The following is a 19,360-nucleotide window of genomic DNA, read 5'->3' as shown; positions in this document are numbered from 1 at the left end:
CAGATTTATAATTACAGAATCTTGCGTTCAGCGCTACTCAGCAACTGTCTGGGGAAGGCAATCTGGCTGTAATTTTTGCTGATCAGGCCTGTCACAGACTTAAGGGTCACACTACACTAATGCCGAAATACACACACACAAACACACAAATATGCACATGCACGCAGGTGTGCGCGGTGCTTCGCTCTCGCTGTCATTTATGCAGATGTCAGGCCGGGAGAAGAACGCAAACAGACACACAAACACTCGCACTGAAATTTAATCGAAAATTGTGGCACGCCAGCAAATTGCCTGGTTAATTTGCAAGAGCTAAAAGCATCAAGTAAGCTCCAGATTCCTGGAGAAATTGATGTTTTTTTCAGTCTGCCACAAAAACACAGCAGAAACGCCAGCTCGGTGGAAGAAAGCAACAAATTCATTATGTAGAGAAATGTCTGTGAAGGTTCTCAGTCATCCAGGTCATCGTAGTCAAAGGAGCTTACAAAGAAAAGTGTCTGGACTTCTTTAAGTTACTTGAAGACGTTTCACCTCTCATCCGAGAAGCTTCTTCAATCTCAGGAATTCACATGATAAGGTGGGGCCAGGTTTCACAATGAACTCACCCGAAACTCTGGCTGATTGGGACCCACACCCAGTTTCACACCTTGGCTCAGGCGATTAGAGGATCATCAGGGGGTCCTTTTGTCCTTCTGTGGGGGGTCACTCCCACTAGGTTTATATCTGGGACTCTCCACCATTTGACCTTAGAACTGAAGAAGCTTCTCGGATGAGAGGTGAAACGTCTTCAAGTAACTTAAAGAAGTCCAGACGCTTTTCTTTGCAAGCTCCTTTGACTGTAGAGAAAACAAACTCGGCTAATTTTAGAGGTGAAAGATCAGGCCTTTAAACTACTTTGCTTCGTTTTTAAAAAAAAATGTAGGTCACACCTTGTGACGCCTGCCTCGCATCTCGAGCCCATCATTATGATTTTGTGAATTTCTAAGCAGGTTTAAGTTTAGTTGAAGGACATTATATTAGCTTGTTATAAAGCCAGATACAAGAAACAAGCTTTTCTGCATAGTACAATGGATTTTCAACAATGGCATTGGCATATTAACATATAAGTTGTTATTATTTTACATTTAAGCTATTCTATCTTATCTCCAATGAATTCCACACCCGACAGCTTGAATTGTATGTGAGTGTGTGCTGTTTTCTCCACAACATTAAAATGCACTGCTTTGTTATCTACAGTTCTTTCATTATTAATTGCTTCCTGCCTTTGTAAGAGAACATCATTTGTCAGTCAAGCCCTCGGTGCAGCCTCTCTCTTTTTTTTTCTTTTGCAGAAGTTAAATACATTTGCTATTGTGTCAAATTGAATGAGCCGAAACCCCAGTTTGAACAGGATTACTATGCATGGTCCAGCATTCTGTCTGAGTGCAAATGTAGGGTTTTTTTGCTGTCTTACCTTTAATCCCTGAATGAATTTGTCTCCGGCAGCCAAACACACAAAGCAGCGTTTCCAGAATAAGGATTCTCTCATTTTTATTAATATTTCTGTTTTCATTATTTTAGATTTTTGACTTTGATAATCAGAAGGTTTGCTGTAACATGGATATTTGTTTTGTTCGTTAGGTGTGTCTGCAACATCGACTGTTCCCACATCAGCTTCAACCCAGTGTGCGCCTCAGATGGTCGTTCCTATGACAACCCCTGCCAGGTGAAGGAGGCATCCTGTCAGAAGCAGGAGCGCATCGAGGTCAAGTACCTGGGCCACTGCCACGGTCAGACTCTCAAATGCACACTAGCACACTGACTCTGAAAGGCACAACAACACTTTCACAAACGCAGCGGAAGCCGTCAGTGTACCTCCATGAACAGGTGTTTGCGTCACGTTGGAGTGAAAACACGGAGGCAAATGAGGCATCGTGCAGAGCTAAATGCAGGCGGCGTGATTTTGCATCTCCCTCCAGCTGCAGTTCCAGCCACATTTTATAATTACAGAAAGTTTCACTCAATCAAATTTTGGAATGGTGTGGAAAGATAATCCTCAGAGCCGCTGCTGCTACATATACAGATAATTTTACACAATGTTAATCCCTCCTTTTTTTAATGTAGTATCTTTGATTTTGGCGCACTATTTCTGGGGATAAAGTTGTTTTTTTTATTAATCTCAGTGCTTTAATCCTTAAACTGAGTTATAGTTCGAATACATGTAGAAGACAGAGACAGACAAATGTGTTTTTATTTCATTTAATGTCATTTACGGTTTGTGTGGTTTAAAACCTAAAATCAGTATTATACTACTGAGTATTCTTGACTATAATGGAACTAAATGGTATTCATGTGGAGCTCCAACTACCAAAATATAGCTTTAGTTATAGATATGAAAGATTTGAAGCACCAGATTTCCATGGACCATTTTTGTCCAAGCTGAATCTGCTCAGCAAGTCATGCCCTTAAAAACACAGTTCCTTTCAGTTTAAAGTTTGTTAGAAAAATCTTTTCAGACTATCACAAAGGTTTGAATTCAACCAGATTTTAACAATTAGCAATTTTGTTGCTATTCTGCTAATTCTGTTGAATAGTTGAAGGTTACATTTTGTTCAAAACATCAGGTTTAGTAGACTTTAGACAACTGTTGTGATTTGAGGCTATATAAATAAAATTGAATATTAACTTTTAAATCACACCTGAGTTGTTTCAAAGTTGCAAATGCACATCTTAATACAAAATTTGATTTAACTTTTATTTGGTTGCTTCAAGCAACCCCAGTTACTCAAACCAGTCATTACAACCAATACAGAAGATCTCAACATATTGGACAACAGAAGATAAGGAAAACGTTACCTGGTCCATTGAGTCTCGACTTCTGCTGTGACTTTTGGATGGCAGGATCAGAACTTGGTGTAAACAACATGAAACGATGGATCCATCCAGCCTTGTATCAGTGATTCAGATTGGTGTTGGTGGTGTAATGGTGTGGGGGATATTTTCTTAGCACTTTATGTCCCTTAGCACCAAGTGACCATCGTTTAAATGTCCATCCATTTATGATCATAGTGTTTCATCTATTGCTTCCAGCAGGGTAACACACCATATCCCAAAGCTTCTTCAGTCTGTGAAGTGAAGAATTAGGGCAAATGTGGGTTCTACCCAGTACTAGCAAGGTGTACCTAATAATGTGTCCAGTGAGTGTATATCCATGGCCTGTAGACAGTCAAAGCTTAGTGTCCTCAGAGGCGAAGGCAGCACAGTGGTGCAGTGCTTAGCACTAACCTCTTAGCCAGAAAGTCTTGTTTTCTGGTCTGCTGGTCATCTGAACACTTTGCAAAGGTGTTGAGGAGAATCAGTGTCAGCCTCACTTTCCAGTTTACTGCGGCTCTCTTCTCATTATGTAACAGACTTTACTGCAGCCTGAGCTTGTCTGCACACTTTGTGGCTGGTCACCACCACCAACATTCACTTTACCGTAGTCGCAGCTAATTCCCTTGCACTCTGTGAGAGACTCACTTCCCACAGCGAACCCACTAAGTCAGACTGAGTCACTCACCAGATGCAGTTAGGCTCTGTTAAGATGTTGAGTGAAGCACTGGAGATGGACGGCGCGCTGACGACCTTATTCTTACTTTAATTATGGATTTGTTGTCTGTTGTTTTTATTGCTGCCTTCTGTGGGCTGTATGTACACGTAAGACTGCTTTGCACTGAGAGCATTATGTTTTCCAAAAGCCCATGGAAATGTAAGAACTTTCATTTTGGAATTATTTTAGGCATTATTTCCAGTCTATACAAGAATGCAACTCTGTAACCTTGTAGCTCAGCTCAGCGCAGAAACATCAGTGTTTATTGTCACAAAAGCTTCCTTTTGCAGATTGATACACCTGACACATGTCGTTTGGTAGCGGAAAAAAGTTCATACAAAAGTAAATCCTGTTGTGAGTGCTTTTTTTTTTTTAACCAGGTGATGATTTCTAGAAATAGTTGCTGAGTTTTTAAATAAAGCTTTTTCAGAGAGTCATTTAGTTCCATTATGTGAAAGAAGAGACAGAAATCTCCCAAACTAGGTGATTTACACCTAAACATTCTAAAAGAAACACTACAGGCTTTGATTCTGGAGTCAAATGCACCTTTTAAGATCTGTAGTTATTTTTTTAGTGTAAGAGACCATTTGAGAGGTTCTAAGTACACACAGGACAAATAGGTCTTTTGAGAAGTAATGGGAAGTAAAGCAATCAGGGCTAACGAGCCCTGGAACACAAACAGAAATCTGTATTCCCTCATGTTATGTCCTGTGGGTCAGACCACCCCGTTTGATTCTGTTTCAATCAAGGAAAAAGACAAATAGCATGAAATGGAGGCACTGAGACGACCTCATGTTAGCAAGGACTCACAGTGACACCCCGGCACTTAGATGGCTGATTATGCTCCACTTTCATGCTATTAGGAAACGGCTTCTGCTACAGTAGCTCAACAAAAAGCGCAGATAACCTTGTGAAGATATTGTTGAACCTCAGCTCCACAGACAAATTTAACCAGATACTCGTTGAATCCACTGGAGCTGCAGTCTGTTGAGCTTGTAGCGTCTCGCCGCTGGCTACGTTTTAAAATTCATTTGTTTTCTTCATTTGATTTTTCTTAAGTGGATGTCACGCATACGGGACTTGAGCTTCTGAACTCACTGAAATCTTTCTGAGTCTCTTTTCTTTTACTGTGCCTCAGGTGTTCCTGTGAATAAATAAATAAATAAAAGAAGAAAAATAAGAAGTAAATTCTAAGTCACAGATCCAGCCACAAGTCTTGCGTCATGAATCTGAAGAATGCTTTCACAGCTTCTGTTTGAGGGAACGATCGTACTGACCTCTGAAAAAAAAGAAAAAATCAATCGCAATAAAATGATAATGATTTGAAGGTGATTTTGTCTAGCCATTGTGAAAAGTAGAACTCGATGCAGCGTCAATGGGGTGAGCAAAAATGCATTATTCCGTCTGATCTTTTCCACCCGACTCTGCTCCATTCTGGCCTTTGTTCGGTGTAATACATTAGGGGTGGCGGTTTCTGACTTGAAGAGAATGGCTCCCATTTATACGCATTAAGCACACAGGCGCACACGGCACATGAACCTTTTGTTGAGATGATAATTCACATTCAGTCCTCTTTACCTGCAGTAGCATCACTGTGCATGAGTAACCTGCGATGGAGCTGTAGGACAGGTTGCGGTGACCTGAGCTCAGCTTTAATGTGTCTTTGGCCTTTCCAGATGACATAATTGGGAACAAAGGCGGAGATGGACACTTCGCACGGACCGACCCCACGGGTGAGTGCTTCCATGATGGTGGCAGATAAGCACATAACATGTGCTGTCATTCAAAGATGAATTAGATTTGCTCCCAGACTTTCCTCTGTTCGTCATCCTTTCATGTTTCCCACTTGTTATAATTCATCTCTTCCTGAGGGGCAGTGGCAGATTTTAAGGGTCTCGTGTGTTTGTAGGGGAGAAAGAGGAGACCAGGAACGGACTGGCCCGCGGTTTGTCCATCCCCTGTCCAGATCGCTATAAAAACTACTGCGTCCATGGAGAGTGTCAGTTCCCCAGCGTCCTGGCTCAGCCTTCCTGCAGGTACACATGTGTACACACACACACACACACACACACACACACACACACACACACACACACACACACAGAGTTGTAGAGAGGTTCATAGGAAGAGGGGAAACAGAAAAACGACAATGATATTGCAAAGTGATAATACATGTTTTCGCACATGAACAGCGGATAACGTCAGGAGAATTAAATCAGGAGCTTTTTCGTGCTCCTTCTTTCTCACATGCAGCACACTGCAGGAGATAGTCTGTTTCACAGATGCGTTCTCACTTCTGGGAATTTGATTAATGCTGCAGTCACACCAGTGAAAATAGGCATGACCAAAATCATTGGGTCTGTGTGCAGTGAACTCGGAATCTCTTTGCTTTTGAATTAGCTGCTTCGAAGACCATTCGCAGTCAGCTGCCATCTTCAAAGCGACTTTGGTGCAGCGACATGACGCTTAAAAGTGGCGGTAAGATGGAGTCCGTCTGCTGTTAGTTTGCACTGAATAGGGTCAAGTTGGCAATTACAGGCAATCTGTGGGGTGATAAAACGGCAATTAAGTGTGATAAAAAAATAAAAATCGCAAATCTGTTGCCATCTGTTGCAAATCTGTTGCACAGAAATTCACATTAACCGCTTACATTCAGAAGCCAACCACAATCCCAAAGATCTGAAGACGTAATAAATTCAGAAATTCTCCACACATGGTCATGTAGTTGCTGCAGGATGGTCATTTAACTGTAAAATAACTTGGTGGGCCTCTGGGTGATCAGTTAACTGCTGCAACTACTTGCAATCGGTCCCTGAATGCAAACAAAAAAAAAAACATAACTTTGTTCAAGTCACAGGTAAGATGTGCAGGATCAGTATACAAGCCAGACACTCGCCTACCTGCTCTGTTGTTGTATGAGCACAACAGGTCACACAGACAATGCACAGAGCAGGTAAAAGGCTGTTTAATTTTTGATGTCAAATTATGATATTTGCACTTGTTTGGTTTCATTTCTGGGCGTTCTTTAGGTTAGTGTCGGTGCCTAACGTAGCTGACCACTGTCTCATTATCTCCGTGAGGGTCTGGCTTCTGGCTTTTGACATTTGCCATGTCAAAAGCCAGGCATCTCGTGTCTTCCCATGACCACGAGATGCCTCCCACATAAACTGGTCACTCTCTATCGCTGGTTACCAATGATAACAGGCTTCTGAGTTCTGAGTTAGCCAGTGGAGGAAGCCTGTTGGTGGTGTGTTGTGAGACTGACAACAAATGTGGTTTGCGTCTTAAGCAAAGATACACATGTGACATATCAAGTTGCAACATTTGAACACAAGTTTGACATTCTGACTTAAAAGCTAGCCAGCCCACCATTGTTTCCTAAATATGATGTACTTGTAGCAGAGTATTCTGGATTGTAGATGGTATTAACTATTATTTATAATGAGAGAAATGGATTTTAAAAAGCTTCCCATCATCAATTTTATATTTATGTTAACTATTACGATCAGAGCGTTGGCCATTTTCTACTTATCAGTCGAGCATACCGTACTCATTAGGTTTCCACTCAAACAAACAAACCCTACACGAAGCGAGATGACTGAGGCCCGTTCTGTCTTTTTTATCACAAATTTGTTGTTCCTCTCTCTCTGTGTGATCTGCAGACACTAACAGGAAGTGTGGAATGTAAGATGGCTAATCAGCTGTAAAATTTAGAAATTCCTTGGCAAGTGCTGGAGCAAATTTATTTTTTAATCAGCCTTGTTTATTTTAAATGAATATAAGCCAGTGCGCTGAGAGCGAGAAGTGTTTAAGATCCCTCCTGCTGTAATGGTAGGACGGGCTGTTGACCAGTCAAATATGCTGCACTGCTTCAAATTAATCCCATGTTGGGTTTGTTGTTGCTTAATGAGGATGCTGGTGTTTCCATCCCCTTTATGATCTAGGGTCTTATTTTGCGGTGTGCGGTGGGCTTCGGGTCTTGGACCCACAGACTTTGTGCCATCTGCAATCACGCCTTTGACTGTGGTTCACATCCATACAGCACACAGTAAGAGGCTGAAGGGGGATATATACATATCAGAGAGGGTTGTGATTATAGTTGTTTTTTTTAAAGTGTCAGCTTCTGCTGCAGCTGTGCTATTCACAGACAGGCAGGGATTTTTCTCAGCTTAGAATGAGCCTTTGGGGAGGTGCACTCCTGAGGATGAGCGAGCCACTTATAATAAAGGCAGTGAGTCTGGTTTACCTCACTGGACAGAAATCAGTGCATTTCCTGCTATTTTTGGTCGTTTGATAAACAAAAACCTATCAAGATTTCACAGTATTGAAAATAATACCCTAGGGCGCTCTAAATATCCTGGTTATTAAGCTTGAGTAAATGGAGCCCAATTAATAAAACGCTTTAGAAAAATAATTTAATTAGAATGCCAGTGATTTTCCTTTGGCTCACAGCGAAAGTGGTTCGAGAGGATAGCCTGCATTTACAAAAAACCCTGAATACCTTAACAATCCCAAAGACACTCTGGGAATTCATATTGTTGTCTGCACAGCGCAGAGAGGCACAGCCTAAGCCCGCACTGCCACAGAAGTGCAGATGGCGTGTGTTTTATTGGTTTTACTGAATTTGTATAATGATGGCAGAAACTTACAGTAAAAAATTAATTGTAAAAAAACAGAGTAATTTGCGGTATACGACTGCATCACTTGTTATAGGATGCGATTTGAGTTTTAATTCGACTCCAGCTCACATCATAAATGGTTACATTGTGTCATGAAATGTAACACAGCAATGACTGCTTTGTAGCGCGCTTAACTTTTACTAAAAGAGAGAGTTGGAAAGGAGGTTTTATTTGAAAAATATTTTAATCCAGTATCTGATCATAACCTGAATGAAAAGTCCCAACAGACCAGTTTGCTGTACTGTATGTGGAGCAGTGGTGTAGTCTATTTTACTGTAGTAGGCATACTCCCTCGCAGTAATGTATACGCCAATGATGGAGCAGCACCTCATAAACACCAAACTCCCTAACACCCAGAATATACAGGCCAAGTGAGATAGATGTCCCACTTTTTCAATAGCTGTAATGGTCTGACAGCTGTTGACATCCAACATATTCTATAACAATTTACGAGTCTGAAAGTCTACAATAACTGGTCGTAAACTAACTATACTCTTATTTGCATATAGTTATTGACTTTCAGTGTGTAATTCCAAATGCTTATATCATATGGGAGAATGCTGCTGTTGTAGAGCACTAAAGAAGCACCAGTTGCAGCATTCTGAAATTATCGGCTGGCGATGGCCTCTTATTCTTGGTTCTTTAATGAGCTAGTCTGCAAACTGCCATCTTATCAGAATTGAGGTGGATTACATCTGACAATGTGCCGCTCTAAACAAGTGTAATATATCTTTTTTGACTAGAACTAGTCACAAACTGTTCAGTTTTTAATAGTTTAATGTCTGCTTGAAAATTGAAGTAAAATAACTGAGTAAATTAGCATAATAGTTAATTCCATTATCATGTTTCTGTTCATTTGCAAAACAAAACAAAATCACTCAAATAAAAGTTCTGTCAAAAAATCCTTCCATCCACCATTTTTCTCAACTGGTTATCCAGTTCAGGGTCGCAGAGGGGAGGAGCCTATTGTAGCTGTCATAGTGTGAGTGTCACCAGTCATCTTCACATTCACATCCACACCAATTTCAGAATCTCCAATTTATAATCTCGCATGCATGTCTTTGGAGTTTGGGAGAAAGCCAGAGCGCCTCGAGACCCCTGCAGGTTCAAACCATTTTCTAGGGTGCAGCCAAGGGTTGGAAGGTCTTGGGTACGACGGTCTCGGATCTCATCTCTGCTTTTTGCAGATGATGTCGTTCTGTTGGCTTCATTGACCCATTACCTCCAGATTGCGCTGGGCAGTTTGCAGCCAAGTGTGAAGCATCTGGGGTAAAAAATAGCATCTCCAAGTCTGAGGCCATGATTCTCGGCCGGAAAAGGGTGGAGTGCCGACTACTGGTTGCCCTTGAGTTGCTACCCCAAACAGATGAATATCTTATGTAAGTATCTTGGGGTCTTGTTCATGAATGAAGGAAGAATGGAACAAGAGACTGACAGATGAATTAGCACAGTCATCAGTGATGAAGAAGCTGTTCCAGTCTGTTGTGTTGCAGAGCGAGCTGAGCATGAAAACAAAGCCGTCAGTCTATCAGTTGATATAATCCCACCCTCACCTGTGGTCAGGTTATCTGGGTGGTGATGGACAGAATGAGAATGGAAACAAATGGTGGAAAAGAGATTCCTCTGTAAGGTGTAGAAGCTCAACCTAAGAGATCAGACATTCGGGGGGGGGACTCAGAGTAGAGTTACTACTCTTCCACAACGAAAGGACTCCATCACAATGCTGTGGGCATCTGATCTGGATGCATCCTGGGCACCTCCTAGGTGAAGTGTTTCAGACATATCCTACTATGAGAAGTCCCTGGACCGACTCAGAACACATTGGCTTGGGAATGGTTTCGTATGCCCCCAGAAGAGCTAGAGAAGCATGAGAGGATGGATGGATGGATGGATGGATGGATGGATGGATGGATGGATGGATGGATGGATGGATGGATGGATGGATGGAGATGTCACATTGTTATATACAAACATTTTTAGTTTTTAGTTTTCCATCTTTGGGTGTGATCGTACAGCTGAAGCACTCAGTTTTGTAGTTGTTATGCACACAGACTACTCTGTTGCCTGAACTTTGATCAGTACAATGCTCGTGTCTACCTGCCCATTTTCTTTGTGACAAAAATATAGCCCAAAAATAAAGGAAAGGGAGGACATATCCTGGGGCATTTTAAGCAGCTACAGAGAAATCCAGGCATCTTCTTGGTGCAGATGTGGTATAAAGCAGTAAATCATGTAGTACTACACCAGTGATTTGTGGGGATGTGTGGTTACTTTGTAGCAGCCTAGTGTCATTTGCATGTAACTGTGTACAAGTGTGCGTAATAGCTCGGCGCTCTGGTGTTGCTGTGCTCTAATCATAAACTGCAGATGTATCAACATATCTGTGCCGCTGCCTTCGGATGGCTGCAGGGGATTCATGAACTGAAGCAGAAACTTGAAGCAGCTGCTGATAACAGACACTTTAAGAAACTCTCACATTCAATCATAGATAAATGCAGATGGATTTACTGGCTTTCCTGCTTCATCCATGTTCATTTATGATGTTGAATAAAAGTGATCAATTTAAATGATTTATTATTTTTATTAACCCTGAAAGCCTTATCCTGTTATTACTGCGTATTTGCTGGAATTATTAAATTTGTTATTGTTGATAAAATCTGCAAAGTGACAGCAAAGCGACAGACGCTGCAAGTCATTCTGTGCCAGCTCAGTTAAATCTTTATAAAAAAACATATTATATGTGGAAGGAGGAAACTATGAATTATTTAAAGATTCGTGCAGTGTTTGAGATTTTTAAGTTGGTATTTACAGACAAAAAAATGTCATCAAATAAATTGTAATATTAGCAAACATAACTAAAGTAAATACAAAATACAGTTTTCAAATGATGATCGACTTTATTAGTAATTTATTAGTAATTTAAATTTAAAGTAAAAGCCCCCTGAATGAAATAAGTCATTGTGTCACCCTTGACAACTGCAACTGCTAATGAGTCTTTCAAATCTCACAGCGATGCCACATTGGAGGTGGTGAAGGTTAAACCAAAGCATCTCCATCCGATTTAAGTCCAAAACCATCAGTTTGTTGAGTCATTCAGACGGGGAGTTGTGTGTTTCAGATATACATAATCCAAGTTCACTTTAGTTTCAGGGCATGAACTGGTGGTCGGACAGAGAGCAGTTGTGGCAAGTCCTCAAGATCCTGAAGCAGCAAAGCAGCTCGCCAGACCACCACACTACCACCACCATGTTTGACTGTTGGTATGATGTTCTTGTTATGAAGTGCCGCGGTAGTTTTATGCCAGATAACGGAACTCAAACCTTCTAAAAAGTAAAACTTTTGTCTAAACAGTCCACAGAGTATTTTCCCAAACATATTGGGGATCATCATCGTCTCTTTCTTGTGCTGAATCATGAACTCTGCAGTTCTTGTGACCTCCTGATTCAACAGTAGGCTGCCTGCTCCTGAAAACGTTCACCACTGTTTCAGATTTCTCCAGTTTTGGATAATGGTTCTCGTCATGGTTCGTTGGAGTCCCAGAACCTTAGAAATGATTTTGATAGATGTGAGTTTGCTTCTCTGCTATTCTTGAGATTGTAGGACTATGAATTGCTTTTTGAGATTGTTTAGCCCGCTTTACTTTGTCAGAAAGGTTCTATTTAAGTGACTTCTCAATTCAACAGGTCTGGCAGTGATGAGGCCTGGGTGTACCTATTGAAATTAAACCCAGCTTTGCAAAATATGTGGATAATCACAGTTAATTCATGATTTAACAATGGCAGCAATTAATTTTTCACACAGAGTCGGGTAGGTTTGAAGAGACTTTTTTCCCTTAATAAATTAAATTATCATTTCAAACATGTATTTTTGTGTTAACTCAGCTTACCTTTGTCTAAAAATGAAATTTATTTGACGATCTAAAACATTTAAGTGCGAAGAAATCAGGAAGAGGGCAAATATCTTTTCATGTATGTGTTCAGGTCGTGGCTTATGATACAATATATAATGTACCAAGTCAAACATCTGGGTCCATTCAAGAGAGAAGCTGAAAGTATATTATGTCCCATAATGTTTTTTTTACTCAAGCCGTAACCTCCAGGACTGAAAAACGAATCCAATACTCTTAGTTAAAAAAGCTCGCTATCTAGCTGGAAATTAAGTATGATCATTTGTGGCCCTAAATAACAAAACAGTCACAGCTAAAATTCTCGAAGCTGTTTGAAAATGGTAGTAGGTGGGTTTAAATACATCCATCTACTATATACAGTCTATGTTTTTACCGTCACAGAAGAAACAGGTCCAATTCTGTACTGAGAGAGTGCAGCATTTAGTTGCTTCAGCATTTAACGTTGGAATTACGGACAATTACAAACTTTAGAGCATTTTCCTTTTTTGAAAATAAATTGATGCTTTCACTGTGTGTATCAAGCTGTCACTCTAAAACCAGAGTTCATGCGAAACCGTGAATTCTGTGCACCCCTGTGCCCCTATTTTGCCGACAGACACACCAGCTGAGAATTGGCCACACAGGTGCAAATTTCATATTCATACAGGCACACAGAACACACTTAACACAGGCAGCAGAGATATGCATTTACAAAAAGGCACACTGAGGAATGATATTAAAACCCACCACCCACACACCAAGCCAGTATACATGTGTGCTGCTCAGGTCTGCCATCTTTTACAGCCTGATAGTGTAGCAGCCAGGGGGTCTCGGTGTCTCTCGCTGGCGCTATCTCTCTCTACTTTCTCTCTAACCTCGATCATCCCAGACGTTCTCTTTGCATGCTGAGCAGCCAGGGAGTGCGGAGGGTCTCTGCTGCCCCCTGATGGCTGTACGAGGCAAAGTCTGTATCTTAATGTGAAGGAAAGCGCAGCGGTCTCTGTGGGAGTGGTGCATGTCTGTGACTGTGTGTGTGTTTGTGCGGTACACGAGTGTGGAAACCAAGCACAACCCCCGAACAGAACAAGGTTGCAATGTTCATCTCGTACGCTGTCAGGTCGAAGGGATAGAGAATGTGAAGCAGGTTGTGTGTTTGTGTGTGTGTGTTTGTGCCAAACAAGGATGTGCAGGTGTTGGTGGGTAACAACCTCCCCAGAGACAGGAAAAGCAGGTAAAGAGGAGATGGAGGAGAAGGGGAGATTAAAAGGGGGACTGTTTTAGCTCGTCTCTGAGGACAAAGATCATCTCCATTAGTCTTTTGTGTGTGTTTGTGTGTGTTTTCCCACTCAAGGTCTACACCAAGCTGGCAAAACCTGTAGTATTATGCTGCCGATTGCATCCGTAAAAGACTACCTCTAAATACAAAATGCTCTAAATACAAAAGGGTTTTTGTCTGTGTTACCCCACATGTCCTTGTTGCCAGGCTGTATCTGACACACAAAGGCAACAGTGTAGCCAAGCTTGCAACACCTGTCTTCATTTCTTTTGTATCAGGTTTTTTGGTGAGAGTAACAAGTTCAATAAGATGTTTTGGGTCATTGTTGTTTGGACTCTAATTTACACTTTTGATATTTGCTGGACTTTTTTAAATTCTGAAATAATTTTGGACTAAACGTAGCAAAACAAACTTGTGGTATGAACCCAGCATTGTTCATTTTGACTTCACTTTTTTGCAGGGTGGTGAAATTTGGGTATTTTTTGTTTTGTTTTGTCAGATGTCAGAAAATACCCTCGAAATAAGCGCAGAGGTATCAACCATACAGCCAGTGGGCTGGAACCATCCAGCCAAACATCTGGCCCATTAGAGAAGGCTGTCAGTCTCGCCCCAGCCTGAGGTCTAGAGCTCTTCACAGCCACGCTAACATGTTTTCAAGTAGGAGCTGGTGTCATTCAAAGCAATATTTGGGACTCAGGGTTTGACACACGTTCAACACCCATATGGAAAAGATTAGTATAAATTAGATATGTTGTAAAATGCACATTGGTTGTGCATGTTTTCAAGTATGTTCTAGCATGTATACATGCTAGAGGGTATGAATCTTTGTGAAATTATGATTTATGATGTATTTAAAATTGCTGTGGCTTGCTGCTGTCCAACTTTAGATCTGTGATGTGGTATTTCACAGTCACACCTTGCCTCCCAGTAATGCTATCACTGTCTTTTCTTTGAACGTGTCTGGAAAAACACTCTGGACCCAGACTGTTTATACATTTGAAAACTAAGTTAAGAAAAGACAAATGAATAAATCTCTCAAAACTAAGTAAATTATATTTCTTTAAAATGTGACAAGGATGCCACCAAACAGGCTTTCTATCCATTGTTTTCAGAGTTTGGTTGTATAAAGATGTCAAATGCCTAATTATAGATAGCAAAGCTCAAACTGTCATACAGTATAAAAAATGAGACAATATCATTGAATACATAGAAACTGAGCTGTGGAAGTGGGCATACTTACTGCTGTCATGCTGGCAAAGACCCACACAGGCACACCAGTTCCACACAGAAAGGTGTGTCTTGTCTCCTAACCACTCAACCAACTACGTCACCCAACTTTGCACCACCTAGGTTTTCCATGTTGACTCGCATCCAAGTACTAACCAGCTCACCAGCTCACCCGACCATAACCTGCAAGCCAAAACTCTGTGTTTGCATCTTTGTTTTTCAATGTGCACATTTGAAAATGCAGATTCTTTAGCCTCCACCAGGGGGCAGCACTCTTAGCAAATTCCTATGCACAAAGAAAGCGCTACAAACAACAAGTAAAGTGATGAATCCAAGGAGCAGGTGTTCTTTATAATGACAGAAAATGAACTGAATGTAGAAAAGCTGGGACCTATTGCTGCTTTTGCATCTCTTATTCTGTTGTTACTGATCTTTGTAAGCGGATAGTTTATTAAATATATGTACCTATGTCCTTATTTACATCAAAAAAGGACACATTTTAGATTTTCTCTTTTTAAGATGGTATGTGGCTTTTCTTGAAATGTGGCTCAAGTGGCTTGACCTACTTGGGATGAGCTAAATGAGTTTGGCACCCCAGATAACAAATAGTTAATATCTATCCACCCCGAAGATCATTTCCTGAGAAGGTTTTCTATAGATTTTCTATTTTCTAAAATAAAATCTGGATTTTATTTTTGTCCTAAGGTGTCAATGACAGCTCGAGCGCCACAGCTCCCCACAGCGAAAGCTTTGATTAATCGTTCAGTGTTTGATTTCACACACTGATACCAGCGCCGCACCACAAGATGGATGTATCATGACCGAATTGCATCATGCTTTAATTATAGTCCCTGCAGTAACTGTTCTTACATTCCATTATTCCCTGAGTGTCTTCCCTATTAATCTCCTGATATCAGAAGCTTGTAAGAGAAAACACAAGGAGCCCAACCTGACCAATCGCACTACTTGACGTTTTCATCTGGTTGCTTTCAGCACTTCACTGTGGCAGCTACATGTGTATGTTCTATACAGACACACAGCTTAACACACTATCTATAATGGCAGCATTAGTATGCCCACAGGCCTAGAACAAAGAGAAGATTATGCATTTTTATGCCGCTAACCGCAAACCCCATCAGTCATGTTCATCTGAACAGCTACAGCTAAGGAAAAAATCAAGTCACCACACTGTCACAGAAATGCGGCGTTCCACCGCAATGTCTTTATCAAACACTCGGTGACGTTTCAATTAGAAATGCTAAAAATAATGAACCTGTCACTCCGTGCACAGGAATGACTCGCTTTCTCTCTCACTTTCCCCCCACTCTTGTGCGTTTGTGCGTCTGTGTGTGCGTGATCTCAGCTGTCACTCGGGTTTTAGGGGCCCCCATTGTGACATCAAGGAGTACAACGTCCTCTATGTGGTGCCAGGCTCCGGCAAACTGCACTATGTCCTCATCGCCTCTATCATCGGAGCACTCCAGGTGGTCATCATCTGTGTGGTGGTGCTCTGCATTACCAGGTGAGTCATGCTCGAACACACACACATATACAAAAACAGCCTACTAATGAGCCTGGGAGCAGTGTTTTCCATGTTGTGTGTATCTGGGAGTTACAGACTCCTGAGCATGTAGGCAACAGCTGAAAGGTCACCGAGGTTTTGGGCACACATAGAAAGTACTGTCACGTTCTCAGGGGGCACACACACACACACACACACACACACACATATCTGAAAACCTGCAGGTGTGTATGCAAGCACAGAAACCCACACATATCTGTATAGTCCAGCATGCACACACACACAGACACTTGTGTTTTAACATAAGCATTTTGTATTCACTATAAAAACCCACCCACACTCAGAGCCACAAACACACACATTCACATATAGCCTGCAGCTTGTCTGCCTCTGGCTGACCTAAGCAATTTATGACATTTAATAAAAGATTTTAAAGGAGTTTTGACCGAGACAAAACTGCTCCTCCGAGCAAAGGAGGGAGGAGGAGGAGGGGCGAAATGAGAAAGTGGAGCAGGGTGAGAGGGTAAGGAGAGGAGATAAAGAAGCAAAGAGAGAATTTATAACACGAAATACAGCGACAGCAACACTAATGTGTCCTGCAGCGTAGCGATATCCATTTAACACAAAAACATACTTGAAAATTCTTCTACGAGTCGAAAGGAATGAACTTCCAAGCGAATCGACGCAGGCGAGCGTTTCAGCGGTTACTGACTCGCTCCGTCTCTGTCAAGCCGATCGAATTTGCGCGTCATTTGTTGCGTTTTATGAATGTTGCTGGAGTTTTATGTGATTTCTGTTTGTTGTAAAGATTTGCCATTCAGTTAAAGGACAAACAGGGGGAAGTGGAAAAGGTCATCCCTATGCTTTGCCTCTTGTGTAAGAGATTTTGTGACATCTTGGAAAAGGTCTGTTCAAAAGGACTTCCCTGCAAAATACCATGTTTCCACCATTTTATTTTTATTATTCGTTACTTCTGTCTTATAAAATGAACAGAACAAACAAGGCTTTTATAACTTGAACTTCTTCTGTGGAGCCCAAGCCCTCTGGTTCCTATGAAATTGTTGGCAAAGACAATATTTTGTTTGATTTTTCAAAGATGAAGATGTTAGTCATTTCCTACAAATTCAGCATCTTATGAAATGCTATTTTCTGTTTCTGTTAAAAAAGAAAATCATCTCTCTACAGATTGTCCTCTCATTTTCCCGCTACAAAAGTCTCAAACAGGTGTTCATCTGATTTGTTTTCAGATGCTTCTTTTGTTTTTGCAGCAATAAGTTTTGCAAGCAACGCTGAGTATTGCTGAATAGCATGGCTATGTACTCAGAATCACACGGAGTGCTTTGGGTTGTTTGGCACCAGAACGTCAGGCACAGATCCTTTGGATGCTGTGGGGTTGCTGGGTGGGGCTTCCATGGATCGGTCTTTTTCTGGCAGTCTAATTGGGATCAGAGGTGCTTGAAAGTCCTTCCAATGCCCTGGGATCTTTGTTATGTTCCCCATTTGGAGGTGAATGCGGCATACATCAGTGTAGCTGCAGTCACACAATCAGACACAGCTGAAACAAATCGCAAAGAGGCTGCTCAGTCTCCAGTTGTCAGGGAATACATTTCTCCCTAGCAACCTGTGGTTGCCAGGGGGCCACTAACTGGTCCCTGGCGTGACTGGAGCTTTAACAAATTTCTCAGTGACTGCCAACAACCACTCGCCAATCGATCGCGAAATGCAAACCTTTCAGTAGGTGTGACTCTCCGGTCTCTCGGCCTGGTGGATGTGGCCTTTGGGGGTTGCACGAGTCAAAGAAGCAGGCACATGAATCCCAAACTCAGACTTATTAACAGTGAACCTGAACATATGCAACATAAAAGAAAGAAGCAGGCTCTAACTGTGATTTACAAATGTGTTTTTCTTCATGCTTGTTTAAGGTTACAAATTATGCTTTACTTTATTTTTAGTATTCTTTTTTTAATACTCAATTTGTTGGTGCTGTTACATTCTAAACTGTAGTCATTTTTAAAAAAGGTGATTTTTACTCATTTTTCAGTCATATTGCGTGTATCATGAATTCTTTTGGTCATTATAATCGTGTGCTAACATCTGTGTCCCTGACAGGTGATTTACATGAAAAAGGTTTGGGACCTCTGCTTTAAAGTATTAAAGCAGAGGTATTGTATTGTATTAAAGCAGCAGTCTGCCATCCATGTTTCTCCCTTTAAAGTCTGAGTTATTAGATTAATATTAAAACAGTAATTCATCTTCTTCGTGATTTTGTGTTTCAGGAAGTGCCCACGGACCAACAGGATCAACCGGCAGAAGCAGAACAATGTCCACTTCAGTTCAGAGAATACCATGCGCGCCTCCACCCGACTGATCTGAGCCCAGACACACCAGACAGAGTCCCCTCTCCACGTTACGGAGCACTGTGGCGTTAGATGTTTCTTCCCCGCCCCCAAGTAGGCCAACCCTGAAAATTAGCATCTGCTTCCCATCACTCTTCGCCCTCTCTCCCAGTATGAACTCAAAGAATGTCCATGGAGGATGGTGGCAAAGCAAAGACAGAGCTGGCACACAAGTGAGGTGACAATGATTACACATTGGAGAAATGCTGTCATCAGTCACCGCCGCCGCCAGCCCCCTACCCATGCCCATGTGTCTCCTTGCACCTTTTTCTGAAGGTTTTTCCTGAAAAAAACTAAACAAAACACGAACTATGAGGACTCGGGAGGGGGGGGGTGCGGAGGATACTGAATGTGTGTGTGTGTGAATGTGTATTAGATGTGTGCACTTTGGTAGAGGTGGGCTAGCTGTTCTTTGTAGATGAGGGGTACAAAGCAAATCGGGGTAGTGCAAAGCAGGGTATCTGGCTTTTAATGAGGTGTGTGTTCAGCCTGGGAGGGGGGTGGGGGGGTTTGGGGGCTACACGTGATGCCTTGCACCTTGTGTTATAGGAGACCTTTGACAGAGGGCACAATGTTATTATAGAGCTCTCTGTTCGGTTGTGACGATGACGTCAGCTACTGTATCTTGGGTTCTATTTCCAATAGTTATTACTACGTTGTCTTGATGGGGTAATTTTTCTGTAAATGTAAATAAATAATTTATATCACGAAATGTAACATATTCTGTGTCGGTCTTTGTCTGTTTTGAAGCAATGACATGTTGGTAGTGTTTATTAGTGTCATAATCATAATCTGTATCACCATCCATC

The 19,360-nt window shown here is 41.5% G+C and overlaps 1 protein-coding gene across 1 annotated transcript in view; it reads left to right on the top strand.

Moving 5' to 3' along the window:
• tmeff2a (transmembrane protein with EGF-like and two follistatin-like domains 2a) overlaps positions 1-19,268 on the top strand; it is a 133,050-nt gene extending 113,782 nt beyond the window's left edge. The window contains exons 6-10 of the mRNA XM_026145780.1: positions 1,618-1,766; positions 5,242-5,298; positions 5,475-5,601; positions 15,997-16,155; positions 18,432-19,268. Of these exons, the coding sequence (XP_026001565.1) occupies positions 1,618-1,766; positions 5,242-5,298; positions 5,475-5,601; positions 15,997-16,155; positions 18,432-18,528 (589 nt within the window). The 3' untranslated portion in view covers positions 18,529-19,268. The remainder of the gene's footprint in view (positions 1-1,617; positions 1,767-5,241; positions 5,299-5,474; positions 5,602-15,996; positions 16,156-18,431) is intronic.
• Positions 19,269-19,360: the final 92 nt, after the last annotated feature.

This window comes from Astatotilapia calliptera, chromosome 16 (genome assembly GCF_900246225.1).
Source record: "Astatotilapia calliptera chromosome 16, fAstCal1.2, whole genome shotgun sequence".
In the NCBI taxonomy this organism is placed as follows: domain Eukaryota; kingdom Metazoa; phylum Chordata; class Actinopteri; order Cichliformes; family Cichlidae; genus Astatotilapia; species Astatotilapia calliptera.
This window is presented reverse-complemented; position numbering and strand designations above follow the sequence as displayed.